At 41.9% G+C, this 26878-nt stretch overlaps 1 protein-coding gene across 1 annotated transcript in view; it reads left to right on the top strand.

Annotated features, from left to right (window-relative positions):
* The first annotated feature begins 56 nt into the window (after nucleotides 1-56).
* The window catches only part of tnn (tenascin N), a 35310-nt gene continuing 8488 nt past the window's right edge, over nucleotides 57-26878 (top strand). Inside the window, exons 1-7 of the mRNA XM_034027825.3 lie at nucleotides 57-202; nucleotides 15793-16251; nucleotides 16446-16820; nucleotides 20494-20757; nucleotides 21162-21344; nucleotides 21762-21851; nucleotides 25861-26124. Of these exons, the coding sequence (XP_033883716.3) occupies nucleotides 15855-16251; nucleotides 16446-16820; nucleotides 20494-20757; nucleotides 21162-21344; nucleotides 21762-21851; nucleotides 25861-26124 (1573 nt within the window). The 5' untranslated portion in view covers nucleotides 57-202; nucleotides 15793-15854. The remainder of the gene's footprint in view (nucleotides 203-15792; nucleotides 16252-16445; nucleotides 16821-20493; nucleotides 20758-21161; nucleotides 21345-21761; nucleotides 21852-25860; nucleotides 26125-26878) is intronic.

Here is a 26878-nt window from a genome sequence, read left to right as displayed (position 1 = left end):
CCATTGGTTGCCGGGGGCTGAAGGGAAGGAGATTTAAAGGCTTGGGAGAAGCTGGAAGAGGCACACAGTGGCTGGGAAACTCTCACCCCAAAGCCAGTAGTCCTTGGCTAGGCAACAGGTGTCTATAGATTTCTGCTTTGAGAAGGCACAGCAGTTCAAACTTGCAGCAGGAGGAGATTAGCTGTCAGAATATATTAAAAAGGTAAGAAAAGCATGTATGCATTTTTTTCTGTTTCTATGCCTTTTTAAGTGATGCCTTGGGGAAAAGGTACATCATAGCAATCATTTCAATTAGATTGTTAAATACATTATAATTATTTGAGTTGCCTACATTTTTTTAGTAGGATGGAGATTCAGTTATGTTATATTTAACTTCAAAATACAATTACATTTAACAATGCAATGCAATACAGGTCAATACTGTCAGTGTAGCAACCGGACAACTGCAGGACAACTACTCTCCAATTACAGTATTTATTCAATTAAATGTGAAATGTCTATAGCTAAAGTGCAATTGACAGCACCCGTGAAAATACTATTAAATTTCAGCTGTCAAAGTATCAATCTCCTTCGAGCGGTATTGGGTACTCTATCACTGATAGAATCTTAAAAAAAAAATAAATAATAATATCATAAAAGTAGAATTTGTTTTTTTTAAGGAAGGATTGACAAAACATGACCATGCCCACAACCAGGGAAATAAAAAGCACTTCAATTACTGTACACTCACATATAACACTTCACTTAATGTACACTCACATATAACACTCCACTTACTCTACACTCATAGATGTACACTCATCATTATTTTGTCTAGACATAAATATTTTATTTTCTATAAGCTATATCATTTAATCTTCTATGGAACATTTTATTAGTGATTTGCAATGGTTATCTGAAAAGCATCAAGACTAGTATAAAACTAGCAGCTGACAGTTCATCCAGGAATTTGCTGCCGATATGAACTAAGGTGGTAAATCTTTAAACTGTCACACTACACCATTTCAAAATTAGACTTGATTTAATAGCTATAGTGTATGTTTGACTGTAGGTACTTCTGTATTTCAAATTTGACAATGATTTTCAATGAAAGATCATAAAACAGTACAGCTATGGCCAAACGTTTTGCATCACCCTATAGAATATACTGATTTTGCTTCATAAAGTCGAATGAAACCTGCTGAATAATGTTACGTTAACATATTGAATTACATACCGCTTTATAGTTTTCATATACTTAATGAAAAACAGACAACTTTTTTTAAATGTAACATTTTGAAATGTAAGATGAAATAATGTACTACTATTGTGGCTTCTGGTAGACTTTTGCAATATCATTTTGTAGTTTTTTGATTACATGATGTTAAATAAAAGATCCAAATTATGTTCATACAGTTTTTTAATTTTTTTTAATTTAATTTGTTTATAATGTCTCAATCCTAAAATTCTAGGTGATGCTATAGCTGTACTGTATCTAGTTTAGTAAAAGGCTATGCCTTTTTTTCTTTACCTCTTAAGTGTTTAAACCTGTACAGACTTCATGTGACGAAACAAATACATACAAACAGGGAGATGATCTGGAATGTTATTGGATCAGGAAAAGTTTTTTGCTGCAACTGTACAGATTGCTTTTCACAGAAATATAGTGTCCTGAAGACTGGCAGACAACAAGGCACTGCATGTTTGAGTCTGACTTGGTATAACTGAACTATATTGTATGCAATGGTCTGTAGTGCAAAACAAGTGAAAGACAGGTTGTGCCTTGATATGTACTGAGCATTCATTTGTAAGACATTACTGGATATTAATTAATTGCTGTTTTCCTTGATAGCACCTTTGTACAGATTTGCTGGGAATAAAAAAATAAAAAAATAAATAAAAGATCAGTGAACTTTGTGTAAAATAGTCTACTTTCTATTGATGCAACTCACATATAATGTATTGCTTTTAAAATGCAATAAATTAATTTAGGTTTATAATACACAATTCAAGTTTATGGAGATCTTTTCTCATTTTTTTCCTTCATTATTTTGTTTGATTATATAGATCTGTGAGCATTCTTAGAGTCTGGAATTCTAGGCTTTGATGTCTGAAACTTCCATTTCAAATACTGCGGGACCCTAATCTTACACAAATTTGTCAATACATGCTTCTAAAACTGTGTTTTACATGTCGTCTGAAACATTTGGTATTGCTGAGCTTTTTAATGTATAATGAAGGGTTCAGATTTAACTGTAAGCCATTGTTCACATCCATCTGCTACTAGTTTGATCAGAGCTTCCTGTGAGTCCTTCTAGCCACCATTGGCTTTTCTACACAGCAGGATGAGTGAAGGAGTGAATTGGGTTAGCATGAGTTTTTATGCACTTCCCATTAACTTCAACCAAGTATGTTACAAGACCCAAAACTCGCTTTATCACACCTTGACACCACTTCTCTCCCCCAATGTAATTTCTAACTAGTACCACCTGTCCTGAAGAGAATTGTGGAGTAAAATTGAACAGGAAATTAGCCACACAGTGCTGCAGGGACTACCCTAAATGTGCACTTTTATCTAGAGCTCTTTTAAAGTTCTGCACCAGTCTTTCTGAAGCACCATTTGTTGCTGGATGATGAGGGGGCGTTTTAGTGTGCTTTACTAAATTTCTGAGTAAAAAGGTCTCAGAATCATCTGAAGTAAATTGTGGTCTGATGTCAGAGATAATCTCCTCTGGGAGACCATACGCGACAAACAAATTCTGCAAAACCTCAATTGTTTTTTTCTGTGGTTGTATAGAATGAGAATCTGTTACCACCAGAAATCTTTGTTTATGCTTTTCAGCAAAGTCAATGTGAGTTCTTTGCCATGGTCTTGCCGGCCACTTCCATGTATGGAGGGGGGCTGTGGCAGGAATATTCCGGCTACTTAAGCATGTTTCACATTGCATGTCTTCTATTTCTGAATCTAAGCCAGGCCACCAAAAAAATCTTTGAGCTAGAGCCTTCATCTTAACTATTCCCCAGTGATTTCCATGCAACTTGTACAGTAACTGCTGTTGCAATACTTTTGGCACAATAACTCTAAACCCCCATGTGGCAGGAACGGCTGAGTGGTCTGACGTCACGGCAGAAGAAGGGACAACAAAAACAAAAAGGTATTGTGCAGTGGCGCGGGCGCCGTTTTATTTAATGAATCCAAAAATAAAATAAATATTTAAACAAAAGAACACTTGCTCACAGAGCAAAATAAAAGTGTAAACAAAAACAAATCTCGAACACAAAATCCAAAATAAATAAACCATACAGGTCAGGCTGGGCAGTCGCTGTCACTGTTCCTGTAGGCTATGCTTTAGTTTCGTTTTTAAATAAACCTTCTCTCGCTCTCCGTCTCTATCACCCACCTAAAACACCCACACAAAACTAGAGAGCTGCAGGCTTTTATTAAGGTGAACCATCTCCCAATTAGCAACAAAATTAATCCCGTAATTAATTCGGGAGATGGTTCACCTTCTGCACGAGTTTATTAATTATTACTCCTGGCAGAGGACGAGCACCGATCTCGCCTCTGCCAGGACACGTTTTAAAAATAAACGAAACAATAACAAACATACGGCGCTCGCCGTCATAAATACAATAAATCATAATAAACAAAAACAATACTTTGCACAGGGGCGGAGGATGAACCTTCGTTCTAAAAATAACACAAAACAATGTACAGGGCTGCTCGCCCTGTTACATATCCCCCCCCTTGTGCAACGCACACATGGCCCCAACGGCCACCTCCCCCCTCAGTCTCAAAGTCCCGGACGAGGGGGAAGAGAGTTGCTTCTGGGGGGTGGCCATGGTGGAATCTCCGGCACCCCCCAATTCTTTGTGGCCGACAGCTCCCTCTTCCGGGGCTCCCTCCACACTCTGTCCTGCCGCGAAATTGCGGCTGGGGGAGCTGGTCTCCTGACCTTCCCCCTCCTCTTCATGGCCAGCAGTTCCCCTCCGTGGGGCTCTGACCACACAAACTCCTGCCGCGAAAGTGCGGCTGGGGGATCTGGTCTCCTGACCTTCCCTCTCCTCTTCATGGCCAGCAGTTCCCCTCCGTGGGGCTCTGACCACCCAATATCCTGCCGCGAAAGTGCGGCTGGGGGAGCTGGTCTCCTGACCTCCCCCCCTTTCTTGATGGCCGGCAGCTCCCCTCCGTGGGGCTCCGACCACATGACCTCTGGCCGCGAAAGTGCGGCTGGGGGAGCTGGTCTCCTGACCTCCCCCCCTTTCTTGATGGCCGGCAGCTCCCCTCCATGGGGATCCGACCACAGTGTAGGGACCCCAGGTGAAGCAGGATCCCTGGCGACCCCAGGCGACGGCAGCGGACCCTCGGGAGGCGACGGCAGCGGCAGCGGACCCTCGGGAGGCGACGGCAGCGGCAGCGGACCCTCGGGAGGCGACGGCAGCGGCAGCGGACCCTCGGGAGGCGACGGCAGCGGACCCTCGGGAGGCGACGGCAGCGGACCCTCGGGAGGCAACGCAGGACCGGCAGCAACCCTAGGAGATGCAAGGGAGACACAGGCGACCCTAGGCGATGCCGACGGCGGGAGGGGAGCCCCTGGCCATGAAGGCGGCAGCAGGAGCTCCACTTCTCCCAATGGTGGTGGTGGAGGTAGAGGTAGCTCCTGCTCCTCTCCTCCCGACAGTAAAGGCGGCAGGGGCTCCTCCTCTTCTGGCGGCCAAGGCGGCAGGGGCTTCTCCCCTTCTGGCAGCCAGGGCGGCAGGGGCTCCTCCCCTTCTGGCGGCCAAGGCGGACGGGCTTCCTCCCCTTCAGGCGGCCAAGGCGGACGGGCTTCCTCCCCTTCAGGCGGCCAAGGCGGCAGGGCTTCCTCCCCTTCAGGCTGCGAAGGCGGCCAAGGCGGCAGGGCTTCCTCCCCTTCAGGCTGCGAAGGCGGCAGGGCTTCCTCCCCTTCAGGCTGCGAAGGCGGCAGGGCTTCCTCCCCTTCAGGCTCCGAAGGCGGCAGGGCTTCCTCCCCTTCAGGCTCCGAAGGCGGCAGGGCTTCCTCCCCTTCAGGCTGCGAAGGCGGCAGGGCTTCCTCCCCTTCAGGCTGCGAAGGCGGCAGGGCTTCCTCCCCTTCAGGCTGCGAAGGCGGCAGGGCTTCCTCCCCTTCAGGCTGCGAAGGCGGCAGGGCTTCCTCCCCTTCAGGCTGCGAAGGCGGCAGGGCTTCCTCCCCTTCAGGCTGCGAAGGCGGCAGGGCTTCCTCCCCTTCAGGCTGCGAAGGCGGCAGGGCTTCCTCCCCTTCAGGCTGCGAAGGCGGCAGGGCTTCCTCCCCTTCAGGCTGCGAAGGCGGCAGGGCTTCCTCCCCTTCAGGCTGCGAAGGCGGCAGGGCTTCCTCCCCTTCAGGCTGCGAAGGCGGCTCCTCCCCTTCTGGCAGCGAAGGCGGCTCCTCCCCTTCTGGCAGCGAAGGCGGCTCCTCCCCTTCTGGCAGCGAAGGCGGCTCCTCCCCTTCTGGCAGCGAAGGCGGCTCCTCCCCTTCTGGCAGCGAAGGCGGCTCCTCCCCTTCTGGCGGCCAAGGCGGCAGGGCTTCCTCCCCTTCAGGCTGCGAAGGCGGCAGGGCTTCCTCCCCTTCAGGCTCCGAAGGCGGCAGGGCTTCCTCCCCTTCAGGCTCCGAAGGCGGCAGGGCTTCCTCCCCTTCAGGCTGCGAAGGCGGCAGGGGCTCCTCCCCTTCTGGCAGCGAAGGCGGCTCCTCCCCTTCTGGCAGCGAAGGCGGCTCCTCCCCTTCTGGCAGCGAAGGCGGCTCCTCCCCTTCTGGCAGCGAAGGCGGCTCCTCCCCTTCTGGCAGCGACAAGGAAACCAGCAGGCATGTTCCCTCTGCTGGTTGTGGTGGAAGCGGAACCAGCAGGCATGCTCCCTCTGCTGGTGGTGGTGGTGGGAGCAACATGTCGTCCTCCCACGGAGACGGAGGTGGCACCAGCAGGTATGCTCCCTCTGCTGGTGGTGGGAGCGACACGTCGTCCTCCCACGACGGTGGAGGTGGAACCAGCAGGAATGCTCCCTCTGCTGGCGGTGGGAGCGACACGTCGTCCTCCCACGACGGTGGAGGTGGAACCAGCAGGAATGCTCCCTCTGCTGGCGGAGGTGGGAGCGACACACAGTCCTCCCATGGAGACGGAGGTGGAACCAGCAGGCATGCTCCCTCTGCTGGCGGAGGTGGGAGCGACTCACATTCCTCCCAGGGCGGTGGAGATGGCACCAGCAGGTATGCTCCCTCTGCTGGCGGAGGTGGGAGCGACTCACAGTCCTCCCACGGCGGTGGAGGGGGAACCAGCAGGTATTCTCCCTCTGCTGGCGGAGGTGGGAGCGACTCACAGTCCTCCCAGGGCGGTGGAGGTGGAACCAGCAGGAATGCTCCCTCTGCTGGCGGAGGTGGGAGTGACTCACAGTCCTCCCACGGAGACGGAGGTGGCACCAGCAGGTATTCTCCCTCTGCTGGTGGTGGTGGGAGCGACTCACAGTCCTCCCATGGAGATGGAGGCGGCACCAGCAGGTATTCCCCCTCTGCTGGCAGGTACCTGGGCTGTGGACCTTCGGCCTTCCCCTTCTTGGGCCGTGGACGCACCGACTCCCCCCTCTTGGGCCGTGGATGCACCGACTCCCCCCTCTTGGGCCGTGGACGCACCGACTCCCCCCTCTTGGGCCGTGGACGCACCGACTCCCCCCTCTTGGGCGCAGGACGTTCGGGCTCCTCCCTTTTAGGCGCAGGACGTTCGGGCTCCTCCCTTTTAGGCGCAGGACATTCGGGCTCCTCCCACTCAGGCGCAGGACATTCGGGCTCCTCCCACTCAGGCGCAGGACATTCGGGCTCCTCCCATTCCAGGTCCGTGTTCCCTCTCTGCCTCCTTCTCCTCACCTTCCGCTCTCTCCCCTCTCGCTCCTGGTAGACCCAGTCGACCATCTGGGTCATCCTCTCCAAGGCCTCTATGAGCCCTGGATATCCTCTGGTGATGGCTTTTTCCTGAACTTCTGGCTCCAGCCTAACGAAGTCCAAGAGGATATCCAGGTTGCTGTCCCCCAGCAGATGTCTCCCCTCTGTTTTTAACCACAGCGGGGCGCTGGTGTCCCTCAGCCAGCTCTCATACCTCTCCATCCTTCTCTGGAGAGGTGGCCTCTGTGGAGCACTTTCCCTCCGGTAGTGCCTCACCTCCGTGAAGTGCAGGCACCACGAAGCTTCCTCCCACTTCTTTCCTCCCATCTTCCTTCCTCCTCTTCACTCCACACACAAAAACGAAAAAAAAAAAATGAAAAGATGCAGTACCCTCTTCTGCCTGCGTCCTGGAGGCGCTGCAATCCCACGCAGGACACCACGTGTGGCAGGAACGGCTGAGTGGTCTGACGTCACGGCAGAAGAAGGGACAACAAAAACAAAAAGGTATTGTGCAGTGGCGCGGGCGCCGTTTTATTTAATGAATCCAAAAATAAAATAAATATTTAAACAAAAGAACACTTGCTCACAGAGCAAAATAAAAGTGTAAACAAAAACAAATCTCGAACACAAAATCCAAAATAAATAAACCATACAGGTCAGGCTGGGCAGTCGCTGTCACTGTTCCTGTAGGCTATGCTTTAGTTTCGTTTTTAAATAAACCTTCTCTCGCTCTCCGTCTCTATCACCCACCTAAAACACCCACACAAAACTAGAGAGCTGCAGGCTTTTATTAAGGTGAACCATCTCCCAATTAGCAACAAAATTAATCCCGTAATTAATTCGGGAGATGGTTCACCTTCTGCACGAGTTTATTAATTATTACTCCTGGCAGAGGACGAGCACCGATCTCGCCTCTGCCAGGACACGTTTTAAAAATAAACGAAACAATAACAAACATACGGCGCTCGCCGTCATAAATACAATAAATCATAATAAACAAAAACAATACTTTGCACAGGGGCGGAGGATGAACCTTCGTTCTAAAAATAACACAAAACAATGTACAGGGCTGCTCGCCCTGTTACACCCCATAACACACAATCCCCTTCCACTGTTTATGGCTTCAATTTTTCATCTGTAACATGGTGTTGCTAGTTAGTTAAAGTGTAAGGCTTAACCTTGGCTAACAGGGGGTCTGTTTTTGTTTCCCTAGCTATGTCCTTAGCTGATTATTATTTATTATTTATTTCTTAGCAGACGCCCTTATCCAGGGCAACTTACAATTGTTACAAGATATCACATTATTTTTACATACAATTACCCATTTATACAGTTGGGTTTTTACTGGAGCAATCTAGGTAAAGTACCTTGCTCAAGGGTACAGCAGCAGTGTCCCCCACCAGGGATTGAACCCGCAAACCCTCCGGTCAAGAGTCCAGAGCCCTAACCACTACTCCACACTGCTGCCCATAAGCAATTCATCCAGAAATGCCACTCTGTAAATTGGATTACTCCCAGGTGAATCATCTGCATTTGCATGCTTCCCTGACGCTGTGTATTGAATTTCATACTGATATGCTGCTAGTATCAGTGACCATCTCTGGAGTCGAGACGCTGCTAATGAAGGCACGCCTGTTTTTGGACCAATAATCTTTAACAGGGGCTGGTGGTCAGTTATTAAAGTGAACTTTCTTCCGTATAAGTAATTCTGAAATTTCATAACCCCAAACACACTACCTAATGCCTCCTTTTCAATTTGAGCATAGCCATGTTCTGTTTTAGTCAGTGTGTGGGAAGCATAAGCAATTGGCCTCTCTGTACCACCCAAAATGAACCAGTACTGAATTAGATGACAATTGCCTCTGTGCTTTTTTAAAAGCATTGTGACCACTCCCAATTTCTGCCTTTTTCTAGCAATTGTGTCATTGGCTTAATCAATTTGGACAGATCTGGAATGAATTTACTATAGTAATTCAGTAAAGCATTTTGTGGGGGTGGGGCCTCAGCGATGGCTTTTGTTTTCTCCGTGAGTGGGCTTATAGCGTCACTATTTATTTTGTGACCCTGGTAAGTGACGCTTGTAAAAATGCACATTTTTGTTTGTTTACATGCATACCTGCTCTATATAATCGTTTCAACACAGCTTCCAGGTTTTTCAAATGTGCCTCATCTGTGTTTCCCATAACCAATATGTCATCTGGATAACATATACTGCCTTCTATACCTTGCAAGACCTGGTCCACTATGCACTGCAGGTGCGCTAGCCACACCATAAGGCAACCTGTTGTATCTGAAGAGCCCTTATGTGTATTGACAGTAAGGTATTCCTTTGACTCTTCAGCTAGTGCCACCTGTTGATAGGCTTGAGACAGGTCTAACTTGCTAAACTGTTTTTCATCAGCTAGCCCGGTGAACAACTCTTTAGGTTTTGGAATTGGGTACTGATCTACATCTAACCAAGGTTTGATTGTGATCTTATAATCACCACATATTCTAACACCCCCATTTGACTTAGGCACACACACTATGGGTGCTGCTCACTCACTGTGTGCTACAGAAGACATAATTCCCTCCTGCTCCAGGGCTTCCAATTGCTGACTAACAGCATCCTTCAGAGCATTGTATTTTTCACACAATTTTCACACAGCATCTGTTAAACTGTTTACCTTGGACCAGTGCAATTTCATTTTACAGATCCAATTTCTGCCCAAGAGTGTTGGCCCATTCCCTTTTGATACCAACAGCTCTAATTTAGTCACCTGATTTCCACAGCTAACTGTCACTAGCATAGTTCCCAGTAGCTCAAGTACCTGCCCAGTGTATGTGCATAAACGATGTGTGGCTAGCAATAGTTTCACTCCCTTAAATTTTTTTCATACAACTTTTCAGACATTACAGACATTGCTGCACCGGTACCCACCTCCAATTTGTAAGCACATCATTCATTTTTAACAAGACATAATATGGCTTTAGATACTCACACACCCCAGTCTCTATTTGAAAAAGTCCAGGCTCCAGACTCGCACAATCTGCTGTGTCGATTTCTTCATTGGAGCCTGTAACACCAGCCGGTGCAGGCTTGAGCACGTCTTCCGTTTTCAGGTAACCGGTATCTGTCTGAGACGATCCAAAACATGGAGATGCAGCAGCCGGTCTCTGCACTTTGCATGCCCGTGCAATGTGTCCCATTTTAGACATTGGTAAGATTTAAATCTACAGTTGTAAGCCTGGTGATCCAGTCCTCCACAACGGTAGCAGGTAGGCTCGCTGGATCCACTCTGGTCCGCAGGTGTGGAAATGCCGGCCGATGATGTCATCCCTTGAAAGTTTTGGGAGGCGGCACTCGCACTGCATGTGTCGGCCGTGTGATCCTTCATTGAAACTGTGACAAACAGTTTCAACGAGGGATCAGTTTCAAGTTTGTGATGGTCTGGAACCAACTCCCCAGTAACGTTGTTGAAGCTGACACCCTGGGAACCTTCAAGAAGCTGCTTGTTGAGATTCTGGGATCACTAAGCTACTAACAACCAAACGAGCAAGATGGGCTGAATGGCCTCCTCTCGTTTGTAAACTTTCTTATGTTCTTAAACTACTCCTGTTGGTAGAAAAAATCTCTGCCATGTCTAAGCACGCTCTCCAATCCAAAAATTTACTGTGTGAAGCATTCAACAGTTTAGCTCGTAATTCCTGACTATTAACACTAGAACCGCCGCGGGATTAATGAGATTTAAAATGTAAACGAATCTGCGTACTGTCAATGCAATGCGGTTGTCCGTTAAAAAACGCAGATTCGTTTACATTTTAAATCCAACCCCGTCAAAATGACTACCGTGGCGGTTCTAGTGTTAAGTCCAAAAACAAATTGGTCTCTCAGTCTCTCGATCAGACTTGTGCCAAAATGACGCCGCTGTTATTTTTGAATTAGCGGAAAAATCCTGCACCGATTCATTGTGCCCTTGAATTCTGGATTGAAATTTAAACCTTTCAGCAAGCACATTGCGTTTTGGTACATAGTGCTCGCTCAATACTTTTAGCAAATCCTCGAAAGGTGGTGCACTCACCTCCGTCAGTGCAATTCAATCTTTTAGTAGTCCAAAAGTCTTTGGCCCCACCACTGATAAGAACACAGCTTTTTTTCCGTCAGCAACCTCATTTGCTTCCAAAAATTGCTGCAGCCATTGTTCATATGTAGCAAAACTTTCCTGCTATTCGCTGAACTGCATATCCACTCCGGATCCAAAAAACAGTCATTATTTATTATTTATTTTTAGTTTGTCATTGCTCACTCAAAATTAGGGAGTTACCCTCAGCAGAAAGATCCCATCCTCGTCGCCAAATTTGTTATGTACTGAAAGGAGTCGACAAGACCAAAACCTTCTTTCCCAAACAGATGCTTTATTTTTTACAGGTGGCACCGGGATGCTCCAAGAGATAAGGCTGTGCTCCAACTATTTTTTATTTTTATTTTTATTCACGCATTGTTTGGGTTCAATGTTTTTGGAAATCTGTAAGATTTTGTAATATAATAAAGGTGGTTATTTAACGCAAGACTGTCCTGACTGAAACTGGAGAATCGTCTTCTGTATTTAACATTTGAACCGCAAGTGATTTTACATTTTGGATGGTTCTGTGGTGCTCCCAGTAAGCCGCAAGATTTGTGTATAAAATCAGTGGCTCTGTGGTGGAAGAATAATTGCCTTAGATTTTGAGCCAATTTTTCAGTTTTTTTGGGGAGGAAAAAAATACTTAATTTAAGTTCCAGACAGCAGATTTCCCCAAATGGTCAAAACCAAAGAGTCATATCAATTTACTGTCTGTTTTTCTATCTGTTGGTGCATTCCCACCACCTTCAACACATTCCTCTTGACATCAGATCTATTACGCTTATGCTTTAAAATACTGTTACCACACAGATACAATGCTTGGCTATGTTTATGCTTTCTGTCATATTGCAAGTATATATATGTTTAAAAGTACACATCAATATGTCTTGTTGAGTTTAAACTGGAGCTTGTAGCATTTTTTTTTAGAACAAGGGTATTTATTAAACTTGCAGAAAATTGCAGAGTACTCTGAGAGTCTGGAATCTCAGTACCAATATGCTACTGTTTCAGGACCACTGTGTAATATTTGTTCCAAATCTGGCTGTAGTAATGGTGCTACAACCATTTCTTCAGGGTACACTGGTATTTTAATGGTATCCCAATGGTATTGGGAAGGGTGTTTTCTTAAACTTAAATTGGTTCAACTCACTGGCCGCACCCTGCAGATGACGCTGTTGTACCTCTCTGGGTTTCAATTCCTTTACTAGCAACATAATACATAGCTACAGTACTTTCAAATTAATTAAAAACAATAATTAATAGTTAAAATAAACTAGCAAACCCTGTTAAACAATGAGGCCAGATCTCCTAAATCCAGCACACTTTTTTTTTTTTTTTTTTTTTTTTAAATACACTGTTAAAATGTTTATTCTGACTCAAAAGTAGAAAGCTGTGATTTGAATTGCAGAAAGAACCCACATTTTTATTTATGCCAAATCATATAAAATATATCTACATTTAAACACACACACACAAAAAAGGCGCATTTTAAAGATTGTCCACAGTGACTTTATTTATGCATTGGGAATCCTGCTGTGACCTCTGTCAGTTCGTTCAGTAAAAGTTATTTAAGCAATAATTTAAACGGCTTGGTCCTTTACCAGAAATCTAATGGCAGGCTAGAGATATTGAACTGCTTAAGACAGTAATGACCTAGATAAGGAAGTACCAGCCTGATGCAGGGTACATTACAGATGCAGAGTGTTAAACAACAACCTACTGCCATTTGGATAGTGCTGGATAAAGTTGTCCTGCAATTTTTGTACTCCGAGTTGGTTATCTATTGAGTAGGCCTTAAGCCAACAACTTGCCAACCAATCTCTGTTAAATAACTACTTTAAATGTACATGTAAAACAAACTACTGGCATTGGAACAATGAGCAAACCCCAGTGTGAGCCAGTTTATTGTAAACCCCAAACCCATTCTTAACCTAATACCCTAATTTGCTGCCTGTAGACTGGAAAGACACATTATAAATATTGCAAACCACAGCAGTCTAGTCTTACAGTACAGTACACACTCACTATAACTCCCTTCATTATAACAAACCTTCGGCTATAACGAACCTTAATAAAAAGTGTGCGCTGTGAAACCAAAACGAAAATCATTTTATGTTGTTACAAAGCTGGAAATATCTCTGTCGTTACGTGGATATGGGTTGTCAAAAAGCACTCTGTGTTTTGGTTTGTTTAGCAACCATGCAGCAAAGCAAAATTGATTAAAGAAAAAAAACTTCTGGAGCTTTTCATGTCAAACTTTTCATGTCGTGTTGATTTGGAATAAAAGATCAGTTTGGGATTATTGCATGTTGGATTAAGATTTGAAACGATTCATGTGAGATTGATTTTGAATAAAAGTTAATCTTCAATTCAAGCTTTTTGCTTTTTGTACTGCAATTTAATTCTTTAATGAATAAGATAAAGTAAAGGCAGAATACTGCATACATGAGACCAACAGGTACACGTAATTCTACTTTTATTCACAACCTCATCTCATTAACTTCAACAACAGTTTATCGTTCATTTTGATTGTCCTTTCACTATAACAAACCTCTCGATATACCGGTAACGAACGAAAGGCTTGGGCTCCAACAGGTTTGTTACTGGGGGTGTACTGTATAAACTGCCACATCACAAACCTACCCCAGAAATTCAAACAGAGAAACCAAAAAAGCATTATCTAATTGCGACACCCCCTTTCTGAAAGAAAAAGGAAGACTTCCCAAATCCTGAGGTTGGCCTCAGAGCTTAATTAAAATGCAGAGTTTCAGGAATCTTCTTAGTCTTTTATTAAATACTCTTATTTTTGTTGTATATATAATTGTACCTCCCCCTAGAAAATTGTTTTGGATGACATCACTGTCATTAGGCAATTACATCGTTTTTGTGTAAAAGTCTTCCACACCTTATGTAACTTTGGCCAGCGATTTTGTATAATTTAAGACTGGCTGTATACTGTTTGGTTAGAGAATCTGCACATGCAAGATTCTGAGGTTTTCTGTAATTGCAGGGACACTTTGGAGGACATGCTCCTGGTGCTATTTTGATGAGTGCTCTAAAAAAATGTACTGACGCATGACAGTAAACACTGGATCTTCATTTTTCTTACTTAAAATTTTCTACCAAAGTTTTTGCCATTCAAATTCTCTTTTAGTCAGGCCTAATAATATGAATACATATCAGAATATTGCATTTTATATTTCACCAGCCAACCCTTGTGATTACAATACTGTAACTGGGGAAACAAATCACCCTGGCATCCACAGGCTCATACAACTCAACTAAAAAAAAGAAATCATGAAGTCTGATTCAGTTCAGGAAATGCTAAAACATTAGTCACTTATCCAGGCCTACAAACAACATCTGATATAGATCAGGAGATAGACCACTTATATGTATGAAACATAGATAGGATCCCTGCCCAAGGGTCTCCTTTATTTCATATGGGTGTAGCCAGCAGACATCAATGCAAAGACAAGTTCAAAGTCAGAGTGATAATTCTATTAGAAAATAGGACAATAGAGGGTGTCCCATGTGTGATCACAAGGTTTACCTTGGTGGAATCTGTGGTGGTTCTAAACCAGCCTTGTTGTGAAAGTGCAGTTACCTGTTGTAGACTGAAATCTAATTGATTTACAGTGCTGTGTTGCTTCAGTTAAGCTCAACTTGTTTTACTTTCAGGCCATTGAATGAGAAGTATCTACATTTGTACATTACAATACAGACTAGTTATTTAGGATTGCATATATCAGGGCGTATAAAAGACAAAATGGCTGACATTCTAAGCCATTTCCTCAATCCTGTCTATCAACAGTTTACACAAGTCTTTTTAGCATCAATAACTAGGGGTTTGCAGTCACGGCAGAACATTGAAACAAGGACAATTTCTATTATCTTTAGTGACAGGGATGGATCACATTGTACTTTGTTCTGCTGGCTTCCTAGAGAACAACTATTGCTTTTCTTATTCAAGCTGGTAATTTTCATAGTCTCAGTTGTCAAAAGTGTCTGATGAATCAAGTGCTTGTGAAAGGTACTGTTTTGTGGTACTAGCGCTCTATTGAAAGTACTGCTGTAGCACTCTATTGAGCCACAGAGATAAGATAAAAATAGCTTGGTATCAGCTACAGGACCAACTGGAGGAAGAAACGAATTCTTAATGCATGTTACTATGCCTACTAAGATTTACATTACTATGACAGAGAGCGAATGAATCTTAGTCAACAATTTCCCTCCTGACCTGTGAGGGCGCTGTATAACAGGAACAGTGTGCCTCATACTGGATGGTCTGGCAGTTCATTCCAGGGTCAGGACTGTAAACCCTTGTTTTGCATGGAGCGATATACATGGCTGTGTAGAGCCTGTACTTATTATTTAAGTGTTGTTGACACGCAAACCAGCCAAATAAAGCTATTTTATTGAACTTTCACTGTCTTGTGTGTGTTATCCCTGAGCACTGCACCAACTACACCTGCGCACTGCAAGCCACTTTGCCACAATTACCCACTACCCATTTTTTAAAACTCATCAGATAACATTGATGTTTTATATGCATACAGTATTATTATTATTATTATTATTATTATTATTATTATTATTATTTATTTCTTAGCAAACACCCTTATCCAGGGCGACTTACAGTCGTATGCATTTGGTTGTTTGATTGAGTGCTTAGAGCAGTGGTCTGGAATGGGAAAATGGGTATTTTAGAGGGATTTGGATGACAGCTATTTTGTTATGAATGAATGACAGTCCACTATCTAGTTAAGCATGGCATGAAATGTAATGTTTGTATGTTCTCTTTTCAGGAAGGATTTTTTTTTTCTAAATAGGACCGTTTTCAACATAACCAGCTCTGCAGGATTTTATAATGACTGTATCAATTAGACCTCTCCTCCTGCTGGGGGTGCTGTGTTTCTGCAGTGTTCTCATCACTGCTGACAAACCAGCCCCAGACCAAACAGGAGACCACGAAGTCACTTTCAGACACATCTATAACATTGACCTGCCCACGTCCTCTGACTGCAAGGTGGAGTTGGACTCTCTCCCAGCCAAAGGCGACGGTACCGAACTGGTGGCCACTCCTGTGGGCCTGAATGCAGACAACAACATGGTCTTCAAACACAACATCCGGCTGCAGACACCCAAGTGTGACTGTGGTGCCTCAGAGGCCTTCAAGTCTATGCTGTTCAAGCTGAACCGCTTGGAAGAGGAGGTGACCTACCTGAAGGACCAGTGTTCCCAAGGCTGCTGTGGCGGTGGAGCAGGTAACATCATTGACTTGCATGACATTGTTAAAAAAAAAGTTCCAAAGATGCAATACAAATTAATAAGGTGATTGTAATCAACTGTTAGAGAAATGAAGTCTTCCTGGACACAAGTATGAAGTATTGTAATAGAGTAGTGAGACAATTTTCAATCATGCACTGCTGCTGAGATTACCTACAACCCTCTTCCATAGGGCTGGCTAGTCTGTGTAGTGGGCACGGGACCTTCAAGCGGGATACATGCGGCTGTGACTGCGATGAGGGCTGGGAGGGTGAAGACTGTTCCAGGCGTAGCTGTCCAAACGAGTGCAATGACAATGGGCGGTGTGTGGATGGCAAGTGCGTCTGCTATGAGGGCTACACTGGTGTGGACTGCAGCGAGCAGCTCTGCCTCAATGATTGTAGTGACAAGGGCCGCTGTGTGGATGGCAAGTGCCAGTGCTTCTCCGGCTTCACAGACGAGGACTGCAGCCAGCGCACCTGCCTCAACGACTGCAGCAGCAACGGGGAGTGCGATGACGGGGTCTGCATCTGTGAGGAAGGGTTTTTCGGAGACGACTGCTCCCAAGGTAAAGACAACATTTGTATAGATATGTTTACCTGTTCACATGTATACTTGGTCATCACCAGATGCAAGTTTGGAAGACTTACCTACAGTTCTAACATTCTGATAGTAGGTTGAAATCATCATGTATCTGAGGTCAATCTACTGTATTAGCAGCACTCTACTTGTTAACTGCTTGCAAAAAGAGAAGATTTTCATAACAGACGGTATTTAATTGAAAGCTAACAGTTTAAAAATGAAATAGGAACTGAGGTGTCCATATTTGTGGACATGTACACTACTACCTAGCTTCAGCTCTTTCAGAATAATACATATTAATTTATGAATTGCTCTTGTTGAGAGATGTAATTACTTCTGACACTCATTCAGTTAAACAGACAGATTGTATTTTAAAGGCTACAGGCGATGATGGTCAAACATCATTTTCGTGACCAAAGTAGCTTCTCATTAGACGAATGACCCATTTGCCTTAAGGCATGCAATTTCCACATGGGGTGAGGTGTTCAGTGTATGGGGGCCTATACGTATAATTTTTACTGCAGTACACAATAGGTTAAAATATGTATACTCAACCTAAGCATGTGTATATTATATTTAATGTATTTTCCAATGTACAGCATGTAAGTAGTAGCAGCATAGTGAATTTTGCCACAGCTGGAGACTAAATAACACATTAATTTGATTTTAATCACAAAAGGCAATACAAATAGAACACAAAACAGGAACTGAAACAGTAATTCAAGGAAACAATCAGGGCAAATTGATATTTTATCTGATAGCAACTAAGCATCTACTATGGTAGTCATGCGCATGGCGATCGGAGTCAAAGCGTTATGAGGATATTAGCTCTCCTTTTAGAAAACGTTTACACTGTTTAACTAAAAATTGTGTGGAGCTCTCTCTTGAGTTGTTTATTTCTCAAGATTGTTACCATTTCCTGACGTGGCAGTGTGGTGCCTCAGGCTACCTGTTTGCTGCTCATTTCAATCTCGAGATGAAAGCCAACCACAAGCAAATCTTGGAAGATTTCTAAATGGCTGCATCTCTAAGGAGGCCTTTGATTTACCTTTTTAATTAAATGAGATCCCAACTGAGTTGCCCTGTATCTTTTGTAGAAGCATCTAGCCTGACATCTATTTTAGAATGAGCCCTAGGGGGAAAAATTACTTTTCTACAAAATCATGTTACTTATAGCCATGGGGTAACTGGCACACTGTGACATTTCTTTTCCTTTTCCACTCAAATTCAATGTAAGCATTTTGAGCTCATGTATCTGATGAGTAGTTATAGATAGAACTTAATTAACACTAAATATGTAACCTAATTACTTAGTATTGCTGCAGTGTTTAGCAGAAGCATGTCTATTTGGCTTTGACATATGTACATTACAAATAGAAAGCAATACTAAAATATTAATATTGAGCAGGACTGTGGGGCACTAGAGCTTTTGACAATATGTATAGTTAAAATTATGCAAAAAGGTCAGTCATGGCTTTGTCACTTTGGACAATGGCTTGTGGTCACCAATAATGCACAGCTCCTTATAAAGTATCCTTTGATACCAGTATCAAATGTGGTATGCCAGCTTTGGTAACCACGTTACATTCTTGGGTGGTCTGTGTTGAACAATATTGTATGCATATACACTCTGGGGCAACTTTCAAAGCAGCTGGACAAACAACTCCTAAGCAAGCCATTCCTCCCAGCATAAGCCTAGCTGTGTTTATATGTATAATGTCTGATTTTTAACAAGGGTGCAGATGCAGTGGAATCTTTTTTGTTGGCTTTAGGTTCATTTTGATCAGTTCTTCCCAAAATCCACTTCAAGACATATGGAAATCCTGTTGATTTGTGCACATTTACCAATAAGAGCTCCCATATTACTGATGACTTAATACCCGAGAAGGGTAAAATACAAACCAGAGTGGTGTTGATGTTTTAATCAACCAGCAATGTAAAGTTAATGTAACCAGAATCAAAATCTATTTAGTTACACAATAGGTAGCAGTTTAAAAAAAAAACATACAAATGGATTTATATAAAAAAAAATAACAATAATCCTCATGTTTCGTGATTTTGAATAAAGGGGCATTTCTGTAATTCTTTTGGCCTCTCAAGATTCCAGTTCTTTATAACCCCAGATCAGCACAATCCACATGCGTCGCCCCTGCTTTCATGCCTCACTAACCTCAGACACCATGCCCTCGGGTAATCCCTTCATTGTAATGTGTGCAGCAAATCAGATTTGAGGAAGGTAGTATTTTACCCATTACAAATGTTCTTTCTCTTATGTGGTCTTCTCCCAGTACTAATGGGACACACATGATAACACAGCAGAAGCCATTTGATATTCCACTTCTAATGAACAGTAAAGAAAGGGAAACAATAAAAAACTGTTTAAAGTGAAGTGGTCTACGTGAAGATGCTGGATGTTTTGTATAATTATAGATTACCAGTATATTTAATGCTTTTGGTTATATCAGCCTTCACTGTGCAACAGCTTCCATATTATCATACTCAGAACAAATGAAACACCAGAAGCTTCACACCATGATGAACACTGGCTAAGAAGATACTGTAAATCTTGATTTTGCATGGCGATGAATTTTTGTCTTTTCCCATTGTCAGGTGTCAATAAGTTAAACCTGCACTTCGTGTGCCTGTGAAATTTCAGAAGCAGATATTATTCTCCTTAGCTGTGTGTCTGAAAGATTATTTGGACAAAAATGTCTCTTCAGCGCAATCCCTACCCAGACTTTTTTAAAGGCACGCATTGAGTAATGGAAATGTAGACCTACTGAATAAGTAGAGCACCTCAATGGAAAAGCCTGGTTCCGATTAGAAGGAAAACATGTGGCTTCCTCTTCTAGCTGTGTAGAACAACACCCTAACCTGTTTCAGAGATTTTCCTCACTTTTGTGGTCACCAGTCTCCGTTTCACTTTTGTATGCCTGGACTTCTCCCCTACATTTCTTTACTTTTTCCTAAGCCACAGAATAACATCGCAATGGAAATTTCTTCCTCCCTTTGCTGCCTGTCGCCATGATTTAATTTTGTTTTTAAAAAGTCTGTTGCTGGTGTTTTCCCTTTGATCTAGGCAGAAACGGAATAAAGAAGTCTGGGTAAAATATTTATAATTTTAATATGTCTTTCAAATAAAATAAAATAAAAAAAACATAGCTGGACAACATTAAAATATTTTCTGTAAACAAACAAACAAAAAAATCATAGACTTTATTTTCATCTGTGCTACAAACTTCTTTAAAGTCTTAAACTCTTAAAGTTGTAGTTTCTCCCGGGTCTGGGAGGTGTAGTTTCCCCTGGGTCGGCCACCTTACTTCCGGTAACGTGAGGGCATAATCTGCCATCAAACTTGCCCTCATGTACCTTCCATTAATGACCCTGCCCCGTGTTTTATCACTATATATATATATATATATATATATATATATATATATATATATATATATATATATTAGCTCAAATATATATATATATATATATATATATATATATATATATATATATATATATATATATATATATATATATATATATATATATATATATATATATATATTTTAAAACATTTCTTAAAACCGTTTTGTGAATAATGCCCATTATATTTAAACAGACCAACCTTCTTATTAAAGCCGCTTATTGTGCCTGTTTTGCAGTGCTCAGCCCAAAAAATTTCCGTTTAGTGAAAGCTTCTGAAGAATCCCTATTGGTGAACTGGGACTATGTACCTGGTGCAGAGTACTATCTCCTCACCTATTACCCAGAGGGGGCAGAGGGGACTATAAAGCAGATCAAAGTGCCCAAGACCAAGAACTCCCACCTGATCACCGGCCTAACTTCGGGTGTCAATTACATCATCAATTTATACACATTCATAAAAGATATCTCCAGTGAGCCATGCAATTTGGAAGCCAGCACAGGTAACCATTTTATATCAAAACGAATGTCTTCTTAAGTGCTATCTGCATTGTAATGTGATATTTTAACCAGTCTCATGGGATAATTTGAATTGTCCAAATAATAATTATGTAATTTGCATTAATATTTCAGTTGCTTAAATCTGTTTAATAGCCTTAAAAAAAATAAAAATAAACAATACTTACTGGAAGTTGTTTGCTCTAAATTGACATAGAAAAATTAAACACTTTCTTGAAAAATTGATCTATTTTTAGTGCAGAGCTATGTGAGGATGTGATATATTAGAAGCCATTAACAAACATCCCTCTAGGCTGGCCATAATTGTACTGGTAATCAGGAATAGTATAAATATCTCTATTCATGTTTTAAAATATGCCTTACTTTGCTATCTTATTTTTTGTTGCAGTGGTATCTTCTATTGACAGTGTCAAGGTGGTCTCTCAGATGGAGTACTCCATCCATGTCGAGTGGAAGAACCCTCCCACTGAAGTAGATTTTTTCAAACTAACTACTGTCAACCCAGAAGGTCAGGAAAATGAGGTCAGGGTTCAAATGGCAAAAGGAGCCAAAACCAGCTACATCGTCAGAGGTGACTTTTAATTTTAACTTTATATAACTGCTCCTACCTGAAACTAAGTTGTTCTTGCCAGTATTTTACTGTTACTATGATTTCATTCCTCTATATAAATATGGCTTTAGCAAACAATGGATTTACAATGTATTCAATATTTGAAAAAAATGTAGTTTGGTAGGCTTTTAGTCTGTAAAGCTGCAGTTACAGCTAACAATACCCACAAAGTTGCACTGTCATTGAAATGAAAGGACCATCTTCAACTGCTTTAAGAAAACATATAGCTCTAGTTTTCTCTGTCTCTAGGAGCTATTGCACCTTAGCTGATCTTTAGTGTAATTATCTTAAAATAAAGAAATGACTAGAACCACTAGAACTTATGTTGAGGCCAAACCACTTATGACTTGAAATGAATGCTGGGTTTACTGTTTGCAGATCTTCAACCTGGCACTTTGTACCTGATTAAAGTGCAGGCAGTTAAGGAAGACATAGAGGGAAAGCCATCTTCAGTTAACGGTGTAACAGGTGAGATCCAATCCAGACTGGCTGTGTACTGAGCTCATTTTCAGAATGTTGAAAATAAAGCAACTTCCACATTGCAGTTTTAAGTTTTAAACTACCTACATGTTATAAATTAAACCACCATCATTTCAGATGTTATATTAAGTGATTTCTGCTTTCTTTTAAAATTAAAAATCATCCACAGGGTGCAATAAAGAAACTTGAATGGTTAGCAGACTGAACACATTAAGATTTTGACAACATGTTTAGGTTATTGTGTCAGGGTAGCCAAGTAGATAATGTCCCCAGACCAGATACGGAAGTTGACAGAGAACACACACAGGCAGGTACTTGGGTGAAAGCGCTCTTGTGCGCCGTTTTCATTGGAACATAAATAAAATAAAAAGGTTGACAAAAACACTGGTCACAGAGCCAAAATAAATATTTAAACAAAAACAGGTCACAAACACAAAATCCAAACAAATACCGTTCTGGTCTGCCCAGCACGAGTAGCAATTGCTTGCTTTCTTACTCTCAGATTCGGTTTTTGATTTTTCTCCCGTCTCACTCTCACGTTCCTTCTCTTGAACACCCCACCCTCAACAACAAAAGCTGCAGGTTTTTATATCGGTGACCATCTCTGGATAAACCATAATTTAATCAATTAATTAAATCTGGAGATAGTCCTTCTGCACAGGGTTTTTAGTTTGCATAGCCAACAGTCAATAATCACGGACTGCCGACCATGCGTTATTATTATTATTTATTTCTTAGCAGACGCCATTATCCAGGGCGACTTACAATTGTTACAAGATATTACATTTTTGTTTTTGTTTTTTTTTTACATACAATTACCCATTTATACAGTTGGATTTTTACTGGAGCAATCTAGGTAAAGTACCTTGCTCAAGGGTACAGCAGCAGTGTCCCCAACCGGGGATTGAACCCACAACCCTCCAGTCAAGAGTCCAGAGCCCTAACCACTACTCCACACTGCTGCCCACACGCGCTGTCTGGCAGAGGATGAGCTGCTAACATCATCTCTGCCAGACCACATTTAAACCAAACAATAGCAAAACACTTGTTTTAAAAACACAGCTTTGCCCAGCAGCCCCCTTTAATAATGTGCAGGGCTCTCTTCTGCCCAACCACAGTTATATATACATTTTACAGACATTAGCCAATGGGAATGAAAATAGCTGAACCAAGCCAATCCAGTGGACTTGCTGCTTCCTATTCAAAATCTAAAACACATAAGTAAACACATATTTATATATTTAGATTTTAAATTTTACATAATAAAGGATGACCATCTGTAATGAATACAAAACACTGAAGACCATTTGTAATTGCTCTGTTGCCAGAACAGTAGGCTGATATAACTAACAGGATATCCTGTTATTTCTACATGCCAAATAAAATGACTTACTGCTCCACTGATCACTGCCAAAGGATTATGTGATTATTTTACATGTCTTGCTGGTTGCTGATCCAGTTGATTCAAATTTAATACAGTCGCTGAATTAAGTATAATCGAAAGCAGATGAAGCAAAAAATAACAAACCTTTATGGAAAACATTTTCTACCCTTGAATATGATATCCTGACAGTGTCCAGCCCTGTCAAACTGTAAATATGCACATACTTTAGTGTAGTGAAGTGTGGTAAAGTATGATGGAGAACATTTTCTACCCTTGAATATGGTACCCTGACAGTGTTCAACCCTGTCAAACTGTGAATGTGCATCAGCAATTTAAATAGTTTGTCATTTTCTGGAGACTACACACCACAGGCTGTACTGCTAATCTCTCTTCTCCAATACAGCTATTCAAGAAGGGACTTGCTAATTTGTTATGACTGTGCTTGTGCAAATACTGATTGTTTATGGAGCTTTTTTTGCAGCAATATATAGGAAAACTTCCTAAGAGAACACCCTTGTGATGAAACTGATTTTTCCCATTGTAAATGCTGCGTCTAAGGAACAAAAACTTCACTTAAAAGAACACCTTCTTGGCACCGATAACGATTCGTTCCCAAATAGCAATGTTTTGTAACTTGATAACTCATTATCATCAAACTTAAATTAAAAGGGTTTATTCTGTCTTTTGAAAAGCAACTTGTTATCGCCAGTGTCTTGAGGCACACTGATTGGTTTATTAAATCTTTCCAGAAGCACCGTTATTTATCAATGCCTCGTTTTGTATTCTGATTTCCACGAGTGCACCTCATCGCTACAAAATGGCATGCAAACAAATGGCAAAATGCACAGCTGTTTCTCTTGCTACAGAAAGTTGGAAATGGTTTGACCTCTTAAAAGAAAACCTGAATCAGACACAAGTTGGCAAGCAATTTGGTGTTTCCTGTTCTGGAGAGCTGCTTCATCATTCTGTTAAATAATTTTGTGCATGTCTTGAATATCGCTTCTGTACATGTACTCATAATTAATCAAGAGTTGCTGCTGCATTTTTTTTTGTAACGTGTGTAGGGGTGCTGTGTAATTTAGTTCGACAGTTAGATACACGTGCCTATTGCTTTTCTCTTACTTATTCTGTTCATTTCATGTGTTGATGCACGTCATGACAAGTAATACATATTTATTTATATATTTATTCATATTGTGTCTGGTGGTCAACTCCGTCTTACAGAACGCTTTCTGTCGGGTGTTCCTTAGCCAGAGACTAAAGTAGTGTATGAGGTCGCGCAAGGTTCCAGTTGTCAGTATGGATTCAGACAGTTGGAGCCTTGTCACATATTCGAAATCACTGCGCTGCCTCACCGAATTTAAAGTAACGGTATCTTGTTTACAGAGTTACAGATCTACAGTAACTAGAAAACTGAGTGACCAATTACCAACAACAAAATTAAAAAGTAATAAGTAGACATACCAATTTGGATGAACAACAATTAAATGAACTGGAAGATAGCAAAACAGAAAAAAGTACACACAATTTTTTTCATTAAAAAAAAAAAAAACATCGCTGTCTTTATACTCACTCACATCGATTTTGTCACTTCAAATAATGTGTTTTTAGTGGTTTTGTAAGCGTTACAGAAAGAAACTTCTGCACATTATTATCCACCTCTCTCCGACATAGACCTTGAAAAATTACTAAAATCCGAGACGTCATTATTCTTATTTTTACTCCAGTTCTGCTGAAACAACAGCGTCGTGAACTCACAGAATAACCTATGAATTCAGTGCTGTCTCAACTCTGCCTCCTGGTGGATCTTTTCAATGGCAATGTAAAATTCAACACATCGAAAAAAATAAATACAGGGTGATTAGAAAGTAAGTTTACCACATCAACGCACCATGCGTTGATGTGGTAAACTTACTTTCTAATCACCCTGTATATTTACTTACTTTTGCATGGTTCAATTAAATCAATTTACCTAGTGTGCAGTTCAAAGTTATAAATAGGACTACTTGTGTGGTCCCTTTATTGGAGTAAGGATATTTAATAAAAATAAAACAAAATTGCCCTAAAATTATTTCTGTTTTTTTTTTTTTTTTTTTTTTTTTTTCAAATCCACTGTTTGACCTGTATTATAAATGCAGAATTATGGTACCTATAGTCAGAGCAAGAACCTTTTAACTCCTATTGCAGTGCATTAGAAAATTCAGATTATTTATTTTTTTCATGGTTTCAGAAAGTGGGACCTATTAAATACCTGCACTGATGGCTTTAGATGTTATTTCCTATTGTCACACACCTGCACAGTTTTGGGTCTGTGCTTAAACCACTTAAAGTAATTATGGAGGAGTGGAAGGGCATCATTTATTTTAGTGCCTCGCATTAAATTTGACACTGTTCTTAATTAACATGCATAAATGTAAACAGTCAGTGTATAATAACCAGCCCTGACCAGGTGGGGTGGATAACAAGGGATATTTTATTTATTTAATTGAACCTAAAGTATCAATTAAACTTGGAGTAAAATGGCACTAGAGTTACTATCCCTGTTTCTGTATGAGCCGCGATACTGAAGCTACCAATGAAATGCTTTTTTTTTGTAAACAACTGCTACAATAGATATTGACAGCCCCACTAACCTGGTGACCACGAGTGTGACAGAGGACACTGCCACCCTCACCTGGAACAGGGTGCAGGCTCCCGTCGACGGGTACAGGATCAGCTACACCTCATCTGATGGGCAGAGCCAGGAGATCTCTGTGGGGGCAGACAGGAACTCCCACAAGCTGACAGGCCTGAGACCCGGAGTGGAGTATACTGTCTACATCTGGGCCATGAAGGGAAATCGCAGCAGCAAGAAGACCTTCACTAAAGCTGTCACAGGTATAATTGGCCTACAGGGATACAAACTTGGTAATGCTAAATGAAGCAAGTTGGGCATGGTACTTATGAACCAACTGTAAGTTTACATAAGGATGTTTGTAGATTTACAGTAGCTCTGCCTTATTTGACCTTTAGGGTATGGCAAATAATTTGGTATCAGTGGTTGACATACAGTTGGCCAGACAAAAGAAATAAGTGGTATCTTTCATGTTTGAAACCTCCTGTTTTTTCCATGATTGTGGCGCTATCACTGTCATTCTTTCTTGCCCTTTACTTGTAAATAGAGACTAGCCATGTATGGTAATCTCTAATGCATAGTGATTGAATCCAGTGTTCCATTTTACTTATGTATCTCGGTCTGAAAGTCTCTGGATTTGCAGCACTGAGAATGAGGTCCATCTATTGAACCCCCAAATCCGTTGGGGGAGTGGTAGGCAAGCTATCCCACATATGATGTGCCAATGTGCCATCAGTGTTTAAAAACGGGTTGGCTGGCCTAACCTCATACCGCATCAGCGGAAATCCAAAACCACCAAGTAGCTGACTTTTCAATGTGAAAAGTTCAAAAACCACACAAAGCGAGTAATCCTTCAGAGAGAAGTTCATGGCATTGGTTGAATGCACTGTACAGAGTTTGGGATATATTACACAGCTAACATTTTCTACAAGTACTGTGCAAAGTGCAGACACAATCCAGCAATCAGGTGTTTTCTAATGTACATGCTTGTTTATTTTAAAGATAGAATAGCTTAGG

This window comes from Acipenser ruthenus, chromosome 12 (genome assembly GCF_902713425.1).
Source record: "Acipenser ruthenus chromosome 12, fAciRut3.2 maternal haplotype, whole genome shotgun sequence".
NCBI classification, from domain to species: domain Eukaryota; kingdom Metazoa; phylum Chordata; class Actinopteri; order Acipenseriformes; family Acipenseridae; genus Acipenser; species Acipenser ruthenus.
This window is presented reverse-complemented; position numbering and strand designations above follow the sequence as displayed.